Below are 19,007 nucleotides of genomic sequence, written 5' to 3'. Positions count from 1 at the left end.
CCTATCAGGAAAAATTAATTATACAGTTAGAAAGGAAATAATATTTCATGTTTTTGTTTCAATAACTCCTTCAAAGGAAAGGTGAAAAATCTTTGTTTTTATTTTCATTTTTATGCTCTTTAATACAAACATTGCTAGAAAACAAAGAAATATCGATGGCATCGTCAAAAAATGTTAATAAAGTAATACAAATAGACAGGATATACTAAAAAAAAATATAAAAAACATTGATGAGCACAATTTTAATCTGCTAACCGAGTCCCTGTGCTCTGAATCCCTCAACGGTGTTGGTCGCTGTAACTGATGTTGGTAGGTTGTTCCAGTCCCTGATTGTCCTCGGGAAGAAAGATTGGCCGTAGGTGTCTGTACTTGTTCTTTCTTGGAAGAAGCGGTTTTTACCTCTGGTCCGGTTATCATTCGGGGTCAAATATTGGTGACGGTCTATATCTATAAGATCATGCTGGATCTTAAATAGCATGTATAATCTATTTGTTGCTTCTTGTCGCTTCTTGACGCTTCTTGTCGCTAATTAGTGAACCCCGTTTTACCTGTATCACGGCGGGACAACTCGTGTAGAACCAAAATATTTGGTCAAACAATATTAAGGTAATTTGCATTGACTTATATATTTAGAAGACAATATTAAGATATCTGCTACTGAAATATTTACTGAGATTGAAGCAAAGAGGCATGTTGACTTTCATGATTCCTCTACCTGGAACAGGTGTAAGTAAAACAAGTTGTCCCATTCATTCAAAGAATTTTAAAGTGCAACATACTTCCAGTGGTCATGTTCTCTTAGCTTCTACACACCAAGTATATAATACTGCTGACCGATGATGGAATTTGTCCTAATCTGATAAATTTAAGAAAAAATGTGCGACCAACACTTCTAATACTTTAAATAGGCGTATGTTTACTTTAGTGTTTTTAGCTTCTTACCTTTGCTCAAAATGACTCAGACTGTTCATAAAAAGCTTTAAAGCATATTAATTTTAGTGTTTATACGTTTATACGTTTATGATGAAGGTTCAAACCTAAATCCAGATAATTAGGAGCATAGAATTTATAATGTGTTGTTTTAATTTTTAGCTCACTTTTTGGTTATTATCTTGAATACTATTATAGATAGGGATAAACTGTAAACAGCAATAATGTTTAACAAAGTAAGATTTACAAATAAGTCAACATGAACAAAATGGTCAGATGACCACTTAAGGGGTTATTGCCCTCTATAGTCAATTTTTAACAATTTCCATTTATTTGGTTTATTTTTGTAAATTTTTACAAAATATTTTCCTCTGTAACTAAAGGGCAAAGTTTATTATAGATAGAGAAAATTGTAAGTAGCAAGAATGTTCAGTAAAGTAAGCTCTACAAACACATCACCGTCACCAAAACACAATTTTGTCATGAATCCATTTGTGTCTTTTGTTTGATATGCACATATGCTCCAAGTTGAGCGACATAGGGTCTTAAGGAGGCTCGAGGGTATAAAAATTTCAGAAAATCAAACATTTGTTTTTCATTACAAATTTTATTTATTTCCTTTGTAGTTGTTACTTTATCATATGGTACAAAAATCATTCAAAACAATCAATTCGTGTTGGCCCCAGATGACTTTCAAAATGTAAACATCATTGAAAAAGTTCCAAATTATCTCCCTTTGGTGGAAAAATGCCATTTTTTGGCTCTAAAATTGAAATATCTTTTTCAACTCATAGGTGACCTATCTTTTTTAATATAATTTCCATATAAGCTGTACTTAAACTAAATTATTGTAAAATTTTAGCGATTTCTGTAATTAATTTCTTTTTTTTATTTCGATATTACCTTTATTTCTCGTATTACTTCAACAGAAAAAAAACACCTTTACAAAAATGTATGCTTCTTTCGAAGGCAGATTGTGAGCGCAAATGAACGTTGACCCCACTTTTTTATTTTATTTTTCTATTAACTATAAGATAAAGTTCATTTATAGAAAAATATAGAGAAATCCTATATAAATGATTTAGACCCGCGAACCCTCTACCTTCTTATCTTAAAAACTACTAGCAAATCAAATCAAGTTTATTGTACAAAAACAGGCCTCCAGCCCACGGTACATTTATAAATTCACATTTTAATATCAACTACAGTTCAATAATAACATATATTAAACAATACAACACACACATATTACCAACATATATATATATATATATCTATTAATTTTCAAAAAGTTTTATAAACTTGTATTTGTAATAAATTTATTTATTTATTTATTAAGTATATTCATTTGATCAAGTCATAGTGACAAGACTTCTTCTCTACAGCATTTAGCTTTTTTCAAAAATACAGCCAGATTTTTCAAAGTAATTAAATTTTCTGTTCTAAAAAGACTAGTTAAAGTGTCTCTGTTACAATTACTTTGACACCATAATGGTAAAAAATTTCTCCTTATATCAGCCAAAATTGGACAAACTAGTACAAAATGGAATTCATCTTCTATTTCATTTGTATTACAAATTTTACACAACCTATTTTCCCTTGGTTGGTTTTCATGTCTACCTTGTTCAATAGCTAGCTTATGGTTTGAACATAAAATTGAAAAACTACTAGCCTTCATGTATTTGATACTATAAACAAACTAATTTTAGTCTAAAGTAGTATAATATGGGTACTTTAATTAAGCTGAAATACAGCAATTAAGATTGAGTAGGCCAAATAAAATAATAGGTGTCAGGGGCGTAGCTAGAATGAAACAATGTGCAAGCATATACTGCCGAGCGAAGCGAGGCGAAAAATTTTGGGACCCTTTTATGCAGAAAATGGTTTGTTTTTCGGGTTTTGGTCATAGGACGGTTAATTGAGAAGCTACATGTACATAGGACTTATACATAATTCATGAATGCAAAAGTATTCAAAAGTCTTCTGAATAGAACTTCTAAATAGAATAAAGCATGGTTAATTGAATACATAAACAACACATTTTTGTGTTATGGAATTTACTAAAAATTGTCAAAAATCTGCCCTTCGGGCACAAGAATCCCAATGAATATGCAGCAGTGCTAGAGATGCTAAACCGTCGTTGTTCGTTGTTAATCGTACAAATGTTTTCAACAGACGTAGTACATTGAACGATCTCTCTGCGGTAGCACCCGCGAGATGTAATCCAGCGAGTTAGCCATCGAGCGACCTCCCGATTGAATTTGTCAAAATTACATTACAAGTCAGTTTCGAATGTCTCAAACAATGCTGCGATTTGTTCGTTTGTTGTATTTCCTACAACACGAGGAAGCAGATATGCGCAAAGCAGTGATTTTTCTGACTGATATCAGACGCGACTCCAGTTCCTTAAATTATCATGTACCTATGTGCATGCAGCTTCTCAATTGACCGTCCTATAGCCAAAACCCGAAAAACAAACCATTTTCCGTTACCACGATTTCACGAGAAATACAAGAAAAACATTATATCCCCTAAACAAACTGATGTATCCCGAGAAGAAGACTTTTTATGGTGTTATGCTACGTTTTTATGTTTTTATACTACTTTTAACAATATTAAAGAATATTAATTAAACTTTAAGATATTACTCGGAAATTATCATGTGGTCTATGGACGCAAAATATAATGAGACTTTCCAAGACTGTTTTTGCGTGTTTGCAGGGTGATTGGCTTTGGTAGTCACATCGCATCGACATATTTATATATATAACGATATCGAAGGGTTCTGATAAATCTAATGGCCGATTGGTACATCGCATTCCAAACAGATTAACCGTACTCTGTAAAATGTGCTCCGAAACTACAAGAGTATAACAAATTATAATCTTGTAATAGATTCAAGTCCGTTTTTGTCATCTGCAATAAAACTGTATCCAAAAAGTTTTAATTTATAAATTTTTATTTTGCAATTTTGTTTTGCATGCCGAATTGATGTGCACGCAACTGCGTGTTGGCGTATAGGGAGCTACGCGCCTGGGTGTGTTTCCTATTTCCCTACCTACCTGATATTATAAGCTTAAAAATAGCCTACCTTAAAGTTGTTTTTGTCATTTTTCAATAAGCACTGAAATTTCCCCAAAAATGTAATTTTCTAAAGTACTGATATGGAATGTGTAAAAAAATTGTTTAAGGAGCAAACTTGAAATTCATGTAAAAGGCTTTTTGAAATGGATATTGAATGGTTTTACACTAGTAATTTTGGGGCCCTTTGTAGCTTGTTGTTCGGTGTTGAAAGCCGTACATTGACCTATAATGGTTTACTTTTTTTAAATTGTTATTTGGATGGAGAGTTGTCTCATTGGCACTCACACCACATCTTCCTATATCTATTGGAATTTAAAAGGATCAGATTCACAAAATACATGTATCCTTAAAGGAGGGTAGTTGCACAATATTTAAAACTTGTCATTTATGTCCGTAAACAAATCCAGAAAAAAGTTATCACTGCAGACCAAATCACATGTACTAATCCTTTATTTTGGAGGAATAAGAAAATAAATTGTATTTGCAAGAAAGTTATTTTAATTTCTCTTTTCTATCGCAATGCTTGCAGATTAAAAAAAATAATGATAACATGTGAATCAAGTGAACAAAATTTTCATATCAGAGATGTTGGTCCTCATAACTTGTCAGTTAAAGGGTGCATTATTAGAATAAGAACTTGAGTAACAATAAATTACAAAAAGGAAGTTTGCATGGGTATGCTACATTTGTACACGTATACATGTATTTAAAAGTAATCTGAAGTAATTATTTTGATTATATTCAACTGAAGTTTATTTTACAGATACAAATGTATGATACCAACCCTTGCATTAATGGAAGCTTATGCTTAGAGTAACATAAGAAAAGTAACTGTAAGTAAATTTGTATCTATGTATTCATGAACTGATATGCAAATTTGAGAGTGACTAATTCTTATTCAGTATCTCATTGATGCATTCCAATTACACTATATACATTGTAGTCATAGATCCTGATTCACTGCACAATGACCTTAGATGTTTGCCACTTATACCACAGGGCACAGACTCAATCTTGATCTATGAGTTTATTTAATAAGCTGATGTCACATCAATATTAAGTATATACAATTGCATACATTGGTTTGCTTTAATTCAACAAAATAGCATTTTTTTTCCAAAAGCAGGATTATTAACTTTATAGTAAAAAAGTTCATGGAAAATAAAAACCCAATGAAATATATACATATTGTTCATTTAAGCTTTTGCTTGTTTTTATCTTATTCTCTAATTCAATCTGAATTACAACTTCATAATTCAGTTTAAAGTTAAAATAAAAATAAAAATAGTAAAGGCCAACAGTAATTACTTAGTCTTATTACAAAATGTTTGAGTCCCCTCTTCCATAACGCATATAAATAAAAGAAAATATAAAACTTAGCTTATATGTCTTCCAAATCAATGTTCAGTTTCATTTTTCAGTTATTTTTTTACATTGTCATTTTAACAACCTTACTTTTAAGTATTATTATTAAATGAAATTCAATAGAAATACCAATTATGCAATGTTTTTTTCCTATGCAAGTACATGTATATATCTTTTGGACCAAAATTATAGTGAATGGTTCATGATGATCACCAGATGAGAAGATATGTATATTACTTGATTCGTAATTGTTTATATCAAGAGACTACAAGACAAATTTCATTCTTTTTCGACAATTGTAAAACCATTGGTCCAAAGAATATAGTAGCCAGTTATAAAGGGAAACAAGCTGCAATGATGAACATCTACTTTAAAAATGTTAAAGTCAAATATGATAGTTGTGCTATGTATATTTTTCAGATGAATTCTGGACAACAAAAGTGTGGTTTGGCAGAGTTGCTGGCCTTAAGTCATTCAGAGTTTGACACACAGATCAAAGAAATGAGTTTAAAAGTTTGTGAAATATAATTTGAAATTGTTTTGTTTCTCGACTGGCTGAAAAGGAAATATTCATATACTGTATTGGTGGTCTATGCTTCTGTTTGTATGTTCCAAACACCTTTAATTCCAAAGGGATTTAAGTTATACTTGCCCAAGACCTTTTAAATTTTTACACAATGTCATTTTCCAAAAACTACAGGTTTATTTGAGTTTATGGATGTTTATCCACCATTTTGAAGTTTAATCCTTGCATATCTGTACCAAAACAAATGTCATAATTGGGTATTACATTGATGAGTAGGCCAACAAAACTACCAGGCCTTACGGTCATAAAACTTTCGAGCAAGATTTTTGTACTCAGACTCGAGAATCAACCAATCAAAATACAGGATTTGGTGTTTCGAGCATGATTTTTGTGCTCCAAGCACTGAGCAAAGTTTTATGACTTCAACCCCAGTAATGCCTTTGTGGTATCAGTTCAGTGTTGTGAGAAGAATACCTCTCCATGACTGAAATACAGGTAGATAACAGTCTACAACTGTTAACAATATACATGATACATGTATATGTACATTCAATGCAAACAAAAATAATGTTCTTCTTTAACTTTGAAATTCTGAAACAAATGAAATTTCTGTACAAAATCTCTGTCTGTCTGTCTATTGAAACTGTTTTGCATGTTTAAAAATGTGTTTTTTTTCTTTGAATTGTCAAGTGAGATTTTTTTCAAAATTATTACATATTATTTTGTAATTTTTCCTAATACAGTTTTTATGCCCTGGCCATAGGGGAGGGGGGGGGGGGGGGCATTTAGTTTTACCCTTGCCTGTCTGTATGTCCCAAAATTGGTTTCCAATGTCAACCAAATGTTATGAAACTTATACACAATGCTTATTACCACAAAACACAGATCAAGTTTGAATTTTGGTGGCATCACTTTGATACAGTTATTTTTTTAAATTTACTGTTTACAAAATTTTGAATTTTTGAAATACTAAGGCTTTTCTACCTCAGGCATAGATTACCTTAATAGCTGTATTTGGCAAAACTTTTAGGGATTTTGATCCTCAATGCTCTTCAACTTCGTACTTTATTTAGCCTTTTTAACTTTTTTGGATCCGAGCGTCACTGATGAGTCTTTTGTAGACGAAACGCGCGTCTGGCGTATATACAAAATTTAGTCCTGGTATCTATGATGAGTTTATTTAACTGTTCTAGAGTTATAAATGGAAAAATTGCAAATTTTTTAGTTTCTGTTCTCTAACTCAAGTTTGACTCAACCAAATGTTAAGAAACTTATACACAATGCTTATTACCACAAAACACAGATCATGTTTGAATTTTGGTGGGGTCACGTTAACCATTCTGGAGTTATGCCCCTTAATAAATTGGGAAAATACAAAAAGTTTAGTTTTTTTCTCTAACTTAATTTTGCCCAAACCAAACATTATGAAACCTGTACACAATACTTATTATTACAAAACTTAGATCAAGTACAAATCTGGTTAGCGTCACTTTTATCATTCTAGAGTTATGTCCCTTAATAATGTTTGCAAGTATGCAAGCAGGGGCATCATCTGTGTCCCAATCATCTGTGTCCATTGGGACACACTCTCCATTTATTTTTAATTGTAGCCACATATCTGTACTTCAATGGACTGATGTTCCTTTTAAATCTAGCAAGAATAGCACACCAACTGATGCTAAGTGATTGGTTTTAACATACAGTCAGATGTGGGCTTTGGCTCAATGTTGAAGATATCACAATGACTTTGAGAGGAAGGACAACAATATTGAAAAAGATCTATTATTTAGAGTTTTATCAATGGTATAAATGGAAAAATCAAAAAAATTATATCATTGTTTATAAAGTAGAAACAATTCTTTATTTAAAATGTCATGCATACCACAGACACATTATTACATAATAAGTAAGTGAGATTGTCAATCTGAATTAACTTTAAAATATTTCATAAGAATATTGGTTGAGGACTTATACCTACATTGTATTAAGTATGATATACCAAAATTAAATCTTCTTCATTCAATGGTAAACAAAAACTATTAAACTCTAATTTGCAGGATCTCCTTGATACCATCTCTACACTCCAAAAAGAAATGTCCAAAGAGCAAGAAAATTTTAACTCTTTGAGTGCAGAGTTATCATCTCTCAATAAGAAATCTCAACAGTATAAACAGATCTCCAAAGAAATGACAGAATCTCAGGCCCGTCTTACAGCTTTAATGGATCGTAGTATGAAGTGCTTTCAGCAGGTAAATTATCAAACTATTCAAAATGTTGAGAAAAAAATTGTTCATAAATCAAGCAGCAATGCAAAAATGCAAAAACCAATAGATAGGAGAAAGTATGATATGACAGCTATTTTGACCTCAGAGGTAAAGACCACAGTAGTAGAAGATTATTAAGTACCATCCTTCAGAGACTAGTAAAACATTCTTCTCCCAAGTAACAGTTATTTTAGCACTTCAAAGAACCTCCTTTGTGTACAAAATAGCCCATTAGTTCAAATTAATATTACAAGAGCATGAAAGAATTACTTCTTGTCAATACTTTAAAATTATGCATTTTATAAGGTAATATTTTTTTCAGACTGTTTTTTTAAACTAAATCAGTTGGAGGTGTACTTGGACGAATTGTCACTTTATTCAATAATGAATAGTTGTCTGATTCAGTGATTGGCAATAATTTCCATAATATTTTTTTTTGCTGCAGATAATAGAATGTCAGACCCTTTGTACTGTTTTCTTTGAATCTAATTGAACAGCTACATATTGCTATGCGCATTCATGAATTAATGTGGAGGTCGGTCACTCATTGAATATATTTCTACATTTGACTTTTTTCATTACCAACCTTGTCAGATAGGGCTGTTTAGCAAGTCAAGGTTATTTAAAGCTTCCATCATCATCTTTGATTAGCTATTCCAAAAATATTTGCCATCAACACACAAAATTTCAAATTGTGGAAAACATTAACATATGTCATAAAACAATAACTGACAAGGTTCCTTACTTTGGAACAACACATAAAAATGTGAAAGGGTTAAATTAGAAATCTCAACTCTCCCTCCCCCTTTTTAAAATCTTGAACAGTAGATTTGAATCAAATAATCAAAATCTTGTTAAACAATGAAAAAAATTGTTACTAACACATTTTGAAGTTTTTTGTTTCACAAGTTATTTTGATTTCTGAAGCCTCAAAGAATTTTCTTAGCATTTGTAAGTATTATTCTTAGATGGAGGGAGCATGCTGGATAATTTCCTTTTTACAGCCAGAACAAAGATACAAGGGGTTGGGTTTATTATATCAGATTGAGGGTACGGTGAAATGGTTTTTGATTAATATGTCATATTTCAAGTACTTCTGTGTCATCTGGACCTAAGAGCTTATTTCACCAATTGTTCTCTGTTTATTTACCTATCAGTAATACTTTTGGTAAACAAGTTAACTATTGCTATTGGAAATTGAATTGTCTGTAAATTACGAAGAGAAAAACAAAATCTAGAAAAATCCTCCATCGAACATGACCACCACTATTTCTTTGAATAGAAAATTCAACAAAATCAACAAAAAATATATTTTTTTTTAGCTTTTTTACTGATACCAATTATTGTATTTGATTGAAATATTATTTTAAAAATATCAATTTAAGAATTTATTTGACAAGGAAATCCATTAACTTTTTCAACTGTTATTTTATCAGTTTTGCTCTGTTTTTGAAAGGAAACAATATTGGTTGAGTCCTATTTTTTTTAGCTCACCTGGCCTCGAAGGTCCAAGTGAGCTTTTCCTATCACTTTGCGTCCGTCAACCGTCGTCGTTGTTAACTTTTACAAAAATCTTCTCCTCTGAAACTACTGGGCCAAATTAAACCAAACTTGGCCACAATCATCATTGGGGTATCTAGTTAAAAAAAATGTGTCCAGTGACCCAGCCAACCAACCAAGATGGCTGCCATGGCTAAAAATAGAACATAGGGGTAAAATGCAGTTTTTGGCTTATAACTCAAAAACCAAAGCATTTAGAGCAAATCTGACATGGGGTAAAATTGTTTATCAGGTCAACATCTATCTGCCCTGAAATTTTTAGATGAATCGGAAAACCCGTTGTTGGGTTGCTGCCCCTGAATTGGTAATTTTAAGGAAATTTTGCTGTTTTTGGTTATTATCTTGAATATTATTATAGATAGAGATAAACTGTAAACAGCAATAATGTTCAGCAAAGTAAGATTTACAAATAAGTCAATGTGACCGAAATGGTCAGTTGACCCTTTTAGGAGTTATTGCCCTTTATTGTCAATTTTTAACCATTTTTCGTAATTCGTAAATCTTGGTTATCATTTACAAAAATCTTCTCCTCTGAAACTACTGGGCCAAATTAATCCAAACTTGGCCACAATCATCTTTGGGGTATCTAGTTTTAAAAATGTGTCCGGTGACCTGGCCATCAACAGCAATAATGTTCAGTAAAGTAAGATTTACAAATAAGTCAACATGACCGAAATCGTCAATTGACCCCCTAAGGAGTTATTGTCCTTTATAGTCAATTTTTAACAATTTTCATAAAATTTGTAAATTTTTATTAACATTTTCCACTGAAACTACTGGACCAAGTTCATTATAGATATAGATAATTGTAAGCAGCAAGACTGTTTAGTAAAGTAAGATGTACAAACACATCACCATCACCAAAACACAATTTTGTCATGAATCCATGTGCTTCCTTTATTTAATATTCACATAGACCAAGGTGAGTGACACAGGCTCTTTAGAGCCTCTAGTTTATAATACTTGCACTTTCTGAAGAAAAAAAAAAAGCTACAATAACCTATTAAAATGTTTTTCACATTTTGGGTGCAGTTTTCTTTCTTTTCCCTAAATTATCCTTACAAAATAAGGAAAGTATGCACAAGGTCAGTGACATTTGGTTTTATATCTATAATACTAAAATAACAGGGTCCAATTTGTCAGCCGTCATCGGGAAAAAAAGCCAATTAAAGGATTCAACTTTATATATAGCATATATAGGTCAATGGTGTTGATTAAAAATTACACCACTCCAGACCCTTTTGTTTTCCACATAATTAATATTGCCAATAATAAACAAGTTCCGGGTCGAATCTGATACCGATACCAATAGTATATATTCACCTGTTACCTATTACCTTATCTTTACGTTCCACATCTGACAGGCGCAACACCAAACAGCGTATTTAGGATTTTGCTATATACACGGGTCATAATCACAGAGTTGACACTACTAAATTCAATCATTGTCACATTGTTCCCTTTTGTAGTATTTTAATCAGTATGACTTTCTAAGATGACAATACGAATACTAAATCTGGACTTAAAATAAGGCGTATAGGTACAGTTTTCAATTTGTTAGCTGGCATTACATAAAACAGCGAATCAAAGAATTAAACTTTATTTATAACTATTATAGGACAATGCTGTTGATTAAAAAATGCTCCATTCCAGGCCCTTTTGTTTTCCAAATAATTAATATTACCAATAATTGATAAGTTCCAGGTTGACGGGTTCAAACAGAAAGATTTTGAAAGCAGAGAAAACTGTGCATCTTATAATCGACATGACTTTATCAGATGACAATACCAATACTAAAATAAGGCTTACGCATAGTTATATACGTTAATTCAGTCATGGACCCGCGATATCAAGGGTGTGTTCTAGTCTTGATAAAAAAGATACAAACTACTTTTAGGCAAAGTATAAAAATAAGCTGTTCATTTGTTATTTCAATAAGTTATTATTATGCTTATGAATATGATATTTCAGAGTTTAAATTTATGTGTATTATTAGGTTTTAACAAGTTAGGTAACTGTTTCATGTATATAAATTTCTTAACCTCAATTAACTTGTAGCCCTAATTGTGTAGTAATTTCACTAATTTTTACAATAATTAACACTTGTATGTAAAAAATAAAACAATAACCTAGTTGATTGTAAAATAACATAGATCTTTAAGCTTGTTGTTCTTCCTAGGGAACCAGTGATGGGGACATAAAGTTACTGGGTATCTTTTTGTTTATTTGTATTTGTGTCTGTCCATTTTCAGGTTTGCAAGCGCTCTCACACATACAATTCTTGTTAGAATTATATGAAATTTATATCAACAAGGTCTTTAACCAGTATGATAGTCAGCACCAATCAACTATTTTTATAGGAGTAATGTTCCTTAGATATAAAAATTATATGGAGAATCGCATTGCATGTGATTACATTTTCATGAATGATATGTATCTATGAAAAAGTAGAATTATATGAAATTTATATCAACAAGGTCTTTAACCAGTATGATAGTCAGCACCAATCAACTATTTTTATAGGAGTAATGTTCCTTAGATATAAAAATTATATGGAGAATCGCATTGCATGTGATTACATTTTCATGAATGATATGTATCTATGAAAAAGTGTAAAGAACCAAAAAATAATTGGAGTTATTGCCCTTGGGCAGATAAGATATGTGCATAGGGAATTTTGGAATACTATTTTCTCATTTTTCATATTATTCATATTCTTTTTAGAAAATAATTTGGTAGAGACATATATTCATTTATTTTTGGTAACAAATATCCTATTCACAATTAATATATATGACACAATCTCTGACAATCTTTTTATTTCATTTTACACATTGATTTATTCTTTAAACAGTATTTATGACAGATTTTTAGTTGTAATACAAATATATTTGTTTTATGCTAAGGCCATTGACTGTTACTATAGTTAAATGACCATAAAGTACCTGAACTTGATTTAAACAAATACATTAAATGTCCTTGTGACTTCAGTAAAACAAGAAAAATTCATTGCTTCAAAATAATATATAGAGCTCAGATACGGAAAAAGTAAAAGTATATTCAAATTCATTAATTAATAAGAAATTGTCCCATCTGGATATTGGAAGGAAGCTAATTTTGATAATGTATGTTTTAAAGAATTTTAAATAGCAATAAACTAGTCTTTCAATATCAAGTTCATGACTCATATAGTAAAAATAATTAAAATATATTTTTTCAGAAAAAAATCTGATGGGCTATTAAAGTTACCAGCTCAAAATCCAAGACCTAGGTCTTTTAGGGTTTTAAAAAATGATTGGCTCTGTTTAATTTACAAACTATAATATACCATTCCTGGTAGAAAGTTGGTTTTTGATTATTTGAAAAGTTTGAATTAGGCCTTTTTTCATGAAGTAAATAAACACATAAGTGAAACTGTTAAAATTGGTGTCCCTGTAAATTATTTACTTTAAATACAAATAATTTAAATTGTATCAAATGGTTGTTACAGAACCATCATAACTACCCCACAGCATATTGATTGAGAAAGATGTCTATCTTATATTATGTAAATACTTCAGGTTATTTACATTGTTCAGTAATTGTTACATAATGTTTAAGGATGGCCTTAAAGTATGATATCTATGTCATAACTCTTCAAACATTCACTTTATGTAAAGTTATAAATTTACCAACTGTCATTAATTTTATCTGTAGAGTAAACATAAAGATTTGTATTATAACTCAACTTTTAAACGAAATTAATTTCTGATTCAGAACAATATGTAAACTCATTTTGGTATTTTTAACTCTATTCCCATGAAATTACCCTACATTCTAAATTTAAATGTGTTATGTTTATGGTATAATGACATAGAAATTGTTCAATTGTTTATGTTTATACATAGTATAGTGATTTTGAGGTAAACATCAGGAGACTGTTTAATAAGGAATTGCACTTTTACATAATATACAATAAACATATGTAGTTTTGAAACACAGATCTTCAAATGCTTCGAAGAATCCTGGTAACAAAAAAAGAAGGCATATTCAAGAGCAATATTTTCTTGAAACTTGCAACTTTAAAAATCCGAACTATCATCCATCTAAAATTCCTAAGATTATAAACAATACTGCATGAACCTCACGATTTAACCCAAAATAAATTGATATATGTGATAATGAAATGTATTATCTAAGGTTAATTTAGATAACTTGTCAATTGTATGGTAATATGATAAATAATAAATATCTGAATACAAAGGTTCACTTTTACCTATAACAATATTGTGAACTCAGTGCACATAGAAAGAAAATATTGTAAGTATTTTGATGTATTCTCTTGTTAAACCATCACCCTCCTTCTAAGGAGCAGTTACCTATCCCAAACTTTATAATTGTTTATTGTGTTACACATGTTTTCCTATTTTGTTTGTTGACTAAGCTAAGTTTTTTTTTTTATCTGTTTTGAATTTTGGTTAACCCAGGGTCTTTTATATAAGAAATGTGACTTGATGCACAACAAATAGGTGGTATGAGTTTAAGTTTTAAGTTTAAGATAGGCCAGTAAACATTGCCAATACAAAGAATGCTTTCAGTTACTAAAAGCAGGATCAGACTATTAAACATGCTGATATGTAGTCATGCCATGCTTTACAAGTGTTATATGGACTTTTAACATTTTGATTCTTCCATTTTTTACTTGCTGCAATTAGGTATTAAAAAGTTGGCTTCTAAGGAGGTATCTGTTGTTACTGCATACTTATGAATGCTTTTTCCACCTTCCAAATGGTTACACAATATATTATATTGATATTTGTTGAAGGTTTATATCAACATATTCCTAAGACAAAATGAAATTTTATGACTGAGTTATCTATAAAAATTTAAACTTTGAAGGAACTAACACAATTGAAAGTCAATAGCTTATTTGTGAAAGATATATAACTTCTAACAAGGATTAGAGATGATTTGACCACTTCAAATTAATGTATACTTTTGTCTTAAATTCAGACCATAACTGAATGTGTATATTAAACCAGAAAACTGAATCTTGTTACTTTTTATTTGAACTCCATGAGCTCAGTCTGAGCATAAAAATCAGATAAAGGTCAGTTTCTTTAATATTTGGTAGTGTTTGTTTTTTTTCATCATTAAATGCAGAGTAGTAATGAAATAATACAATGTATAAAGCATCTTGTTACAGTAATGTTGAAAGGATTTTTGTTGACTGTGTCGATATTTAAGTAATCCATATTTAAGCAAGAGGCTCAGAATAAGGAACCCTTAAATTTGTTTAGCATTGACTATTTTCGAAATGGTAGACATTGTGGTTTGATGTTGGAAAATATTACAATGGAGTCTTCATCATTGTGGCTATATAAATTAAAATGTCTTATGTAACCTGGAAAAAAAATGTTGCAAATTAAGTTTTACTCATTTGCTTGCCTGAAAAATAAACTTGAGGCACAAAAGAAATATTGCATTGTTTTAAAATTGGCACAAATTCAATGTACCCATATAATTTAGGTATAAGTACAATTAAGATTGAAGTGACCAGATTCAAGGGCATAAGTTAACTCTTTGTTTAGTCTTGGGCAATGACATCAAAGGGGGAAAAGGGGGGGGGGGGGGTGCAGTCTAATGAGTGTGACTTGCATTAGCCCTTTATTTGCAATATTTCATAAAAAAACCCTTCATATTGTATTGTGAAGTATTTAATGACATCACACGCTTGTTAAACAGCTGATTGAATATCTTTTATTTTTTTAGTTTACCATTTTTTATTTTTTTTATTTCTAGCAAGGAAACCAAAGCACTTCAACTAAATTTCCAAATGTATACAGGAGAAATTCCCTAAAGGAAACAAGTAAACCAGAAAAAATACCAGTCAACAAACCAGTTCAAAGAAATATGTCTGCAAGAATTCCCAGTAAAGAAATGGAAATCACTAGGTCTACACCTAACTTGAAAACTACTACAAATAAGCCAGTGTTTCTGAAAACTTTAACTGATGTTAATGCTTCAAAATTAGAAGTAAAAAAGTTCAATGGAATTCCAAATAACACTTCAGAAAAGAAACCAATACAAGTATTTCAAAATGGAACTGTTCATGCTAATGGTCAGAAAGGGGAACAAAATTTAATGGACAAGAAGCAACCATCTGTGAAAAGTACAGCAACATTTAATATGCAGAAAAGCAAGTCAAATGAGTTTCTTCATAACATTTCATCTCCTAGAAATGAAAAGGAAAAGAGTGATTTTGATTCAACAAATAAACCAGCCCCAAATTTCAATGTTATATTGAGGAAGACTAATAGAAGTTTAGTTGATAATGAAGAACAAGAGAATAATTTTAGACATTCTGTAGATCTTGATTTAAGAGGATCTTCTAAATCTCCTGTTCCAAATCTTTCAAATAAAAGTGCTGAATCAGAAACAAGAAAAATCCCAGATGTCAAAGTCTCATCTAAGCAACAACAAAAAGCAGACGTCATGTTAGCATTTGACAAAAAAGTAGCCACTTCAGTTGAATCATTGCAAAAAGAAACTTTGAAACAAAATCAGAATAATACAACAAAAACTGAAGCAGTAAAACAGGTGAATGAAATACAAAACCTAAAACACAATAATACAACAAAAAAGGTGGAAGTAAAGCAGTCAAAGGAAACACAAAATACAACAAAAAATGTGGAAGTAAAACAAGTGAAGGAAACACAAAATACAACAAAAAATATTGAAGTAAAACAGGGGAAGGTAACACAAAATACAACAAAAACGTTGGAAATTAAACAAGGGAAGGAAACACAAAATACAGCAAAAATTGGGGAAGTAAAACAAGTGAAGGAAACACAAAACAAACCAACTGTGAAGAGTTCTATACAGTTTCATCCTACTACAGCAATTGAAGCTAAAGCAGTTTCTACTGGGGAAAGACAAAATCTACTTCAGCAAATCCAAAACTTTAAAAGAAAGCCTCAACCTGAGGAAGAAGGGAAAACAGTTGTTAATGAACAAGACGGAAACACCCAAGTACCTGATATTATAAAAAGTAGCATCAAGAAAGGTAAATATATACAATGAAATAATTTGATTATTATTGATTTCAAATATAATTTGATTTGTTAGTGACGAGAACACTATTTTCCCAGACTCATGAGTCATTTCAGCTTCTTTTTCTAGATTGGCCACTGTACTGCAGTTCTTTTGATTTGCTTGTCTCCTTCCTTGAGAAAGAATGGGGGAATATGGAAATACTGAAGTCCATCCCTCTGTCCATCTGTTCATCCGTTTGTCTGAGCATTCATCCATGTGTTTGTACTTTTAATGGCTCATAGTACTTTCTTTTGCTTGTAATTACAAGTTAACTCTAATATTATAAATAAGTTGTGTATGTGTTTAAACATATATTAAGATTTATTGTGGAAATGTGATTTCCTAATGAAATTGTGAATTTGTGACAACTAATGTGAAGTTCCTAATTCTCATGGTGCTAGACAACCAAGATATATCTTATTTGTAGTTTGGAGAAATAATAGAATATTTCTTTTGTCTTTCCACATTTGAATTCTGTTAATTTTGTTTTGGTCATATCTTCATGTACTATTTATGAGGTTGCTGTCTTAAAACTTCAAAGAAGTACAGCAACTAATAAGGGTAGGGGACATAATGAATTTTTATAAACAGGTAAAGTACTCCAAGCATGTTCTGTTTCTGTTTTATTTATTACCAGCTTGTATAGTGATGACACATTTGAATTTAAAGCTTGACATTGCCAAGGGACCAGTCCTGTCTATATTTAAAGACTGTTTGTTGCCATTCAGAGGCTTTAAATATCTTTGAAACTTTGAAAATGATTATTCTTGTCACTGGGTTGCTTTCTCATTGGAGCATTCCCTTACATCTCCCTATATTGGGATAATTCATATCTAAATATAGCAGTATATAATTTTAAAGTCTAAAAAAAGTATTTAACTAAGTAATTATCATACATTGCTCATAGAGTTGTAATAACATAATTATTTTCCTGAATGGAAAGTTCAATATCAATTTTACTTTAAATTATCAGTTGAAGTAATTTAATGGTCATTTAAATCTTTGAACCTTTTGAACTGGACTCCTACTTAATTAAAATTTTTTGTTCAAATTTTATACATGTGTAATTATTACATATTGTTAAATCACTCAAGAATGATTAGGACACTGAAAGTAAATTATTGGGGGAAAACAGATAATTTGAAAACATTTAAATGTGTGGGTATGTACATGAACAAAAGGATGGTCCTCATTTGTTAATCTTATTTCTAATTTTTTGTCACCTGATGTTTGGTACTAGCTTGATCATATACACAAGAGATGTATCTTGTTCAGTACTCATTTATTAATCACTTTTATAATTTTTAGATTTTTAATTTTAATATTTGCAGAATATTTAAGAAATTTTCAAATATTATGTATATTGTTTCTTTATTAGTTAACTGTAAGTTATAATTATGGAATAATGATCCAACAATTGAAATATTGAAAATGAAAATCTTTAGCAAGTGACTGAACAGTTCATTTATTTACAAATGTTGATAATTTTAATTGTAAAATTTGCTAAATATTCCTTAGTAAATATATCTTATGCATATTATTAGTTACATAGTGTCCTAGGGAACTATTGCTGTATACATATGGGGTCAGAAAATTCCAATATAGAATTTACTGACCAAAATATATATCGTATATTATTTGCACACCGTGTATAAAATTTATCTTACTGACTATCTTGAAACATGTGACATTTCTGTTTGTTGGAGATACATATGTTTATCATTTCTTTTATGAAAAAAATAGCATGAAGAGTCAAAACAAAAATCACTTTTTCTCTACAGGAATGTACTAATAATTTTATATTTTTTTATGGATAAGATGCTACTGTAGTGAATACAATTGCCCTGTAAAATGAATTTCATATGATCATGATCAACTGAATTTGATTTAATCTATACAAGTGTTGCATAGAGCTCGAGGTTATATACTTAAACTTACATCTCAAATTAAAAAAAACCACACATTTCTTGTTACAGAATGAAAACCCTTTGTAAATACCGAATGACATATGAATTATTGATGTGTCTACTTTCACTTCTCAACCTAGACAAAAACAAGGAAAATAATGACTTGGCCTAACATACAAATACATATATAGGATATTTAAATCCTCAGGTAAAATCTGTATGGCTGTATTTGAGGGTCATTGATTACGCTCTAAGTAACTTTATAAATACGAAAATGTGGCTGGCCATTTTTAATAC

At 30.5% G+C, this 19,007-nt stretch overlaps 1 protein-coding gene across 1 annotated transcript; it reads left to right on the top strand.

Moving 5' to 3' along the window:
- The first annotated feature begins 5,574 nt into the window (after positions 1–5,574).
- LOC139521767 (ribonuclease 3-like) lies at positions 5,575–17,550 on the top strand. Its single transcript, XM_071315409.1, has 4 exons — positions 5,575–5,892; positions 7,963–8,154; positions 15,511–16,774; positions 17,441–17,550. The coding sequence occupies exons 1-4, from the start codon at positions 5,575–5,577 to the stop codon at positions 17,548–17,550; spliced, it is 1,884 nt and encodes a 627-aa protein (XP_071171510.1).
- The last annotated feature ends 1,457 nt before the right edge of the window (positions 17,551–19,007 follow it).

The sequence above is a fragment of the Mytilus edulis genome, chromosome 1, assembly GCF_963676685.1.
Source record: "Mytilus edulis chromosome 1, xbMytEdul2.2, whole genome shotgun sequence".
In the NCBI taxonomy this organism is placed as follows: Eukaryota; Metazoa; Mollusca; class Bivalvia; order Mytilida; family Mytilidae; genus Mytilus; species Mytilus edulis.
The sequence above is the reverse complement of the archived record's forward strand: the minus strand, read 5'-3'. Positions and strand labels throughout refer to the sequence as shown.

Excerpts from the sequence above, each read along its gene's own strand:
- LOC139521767 (XM_071315409.1), top strand. The coding sequence starts at position 5,575 with ATGGTTCATGATGATCACCAGATGAGAAGATATGTATATTACTTGATT. Across the intron at positions 8,155-15,510 it reads GTATGAAGTGCTTTCAGCAG|CAAGGAAACCAAAGCACTTC; the intron begins GTAAATTATCAA and ends TTTTATTTCTAG. Across the intron at positions 16,775-17,440 it reads AAAAAGTAGCATCAAGAAAG|CTTGTATAGTGATGACACAT; the intron begins GTAAATATATAC and ends ATTTATTACCAG.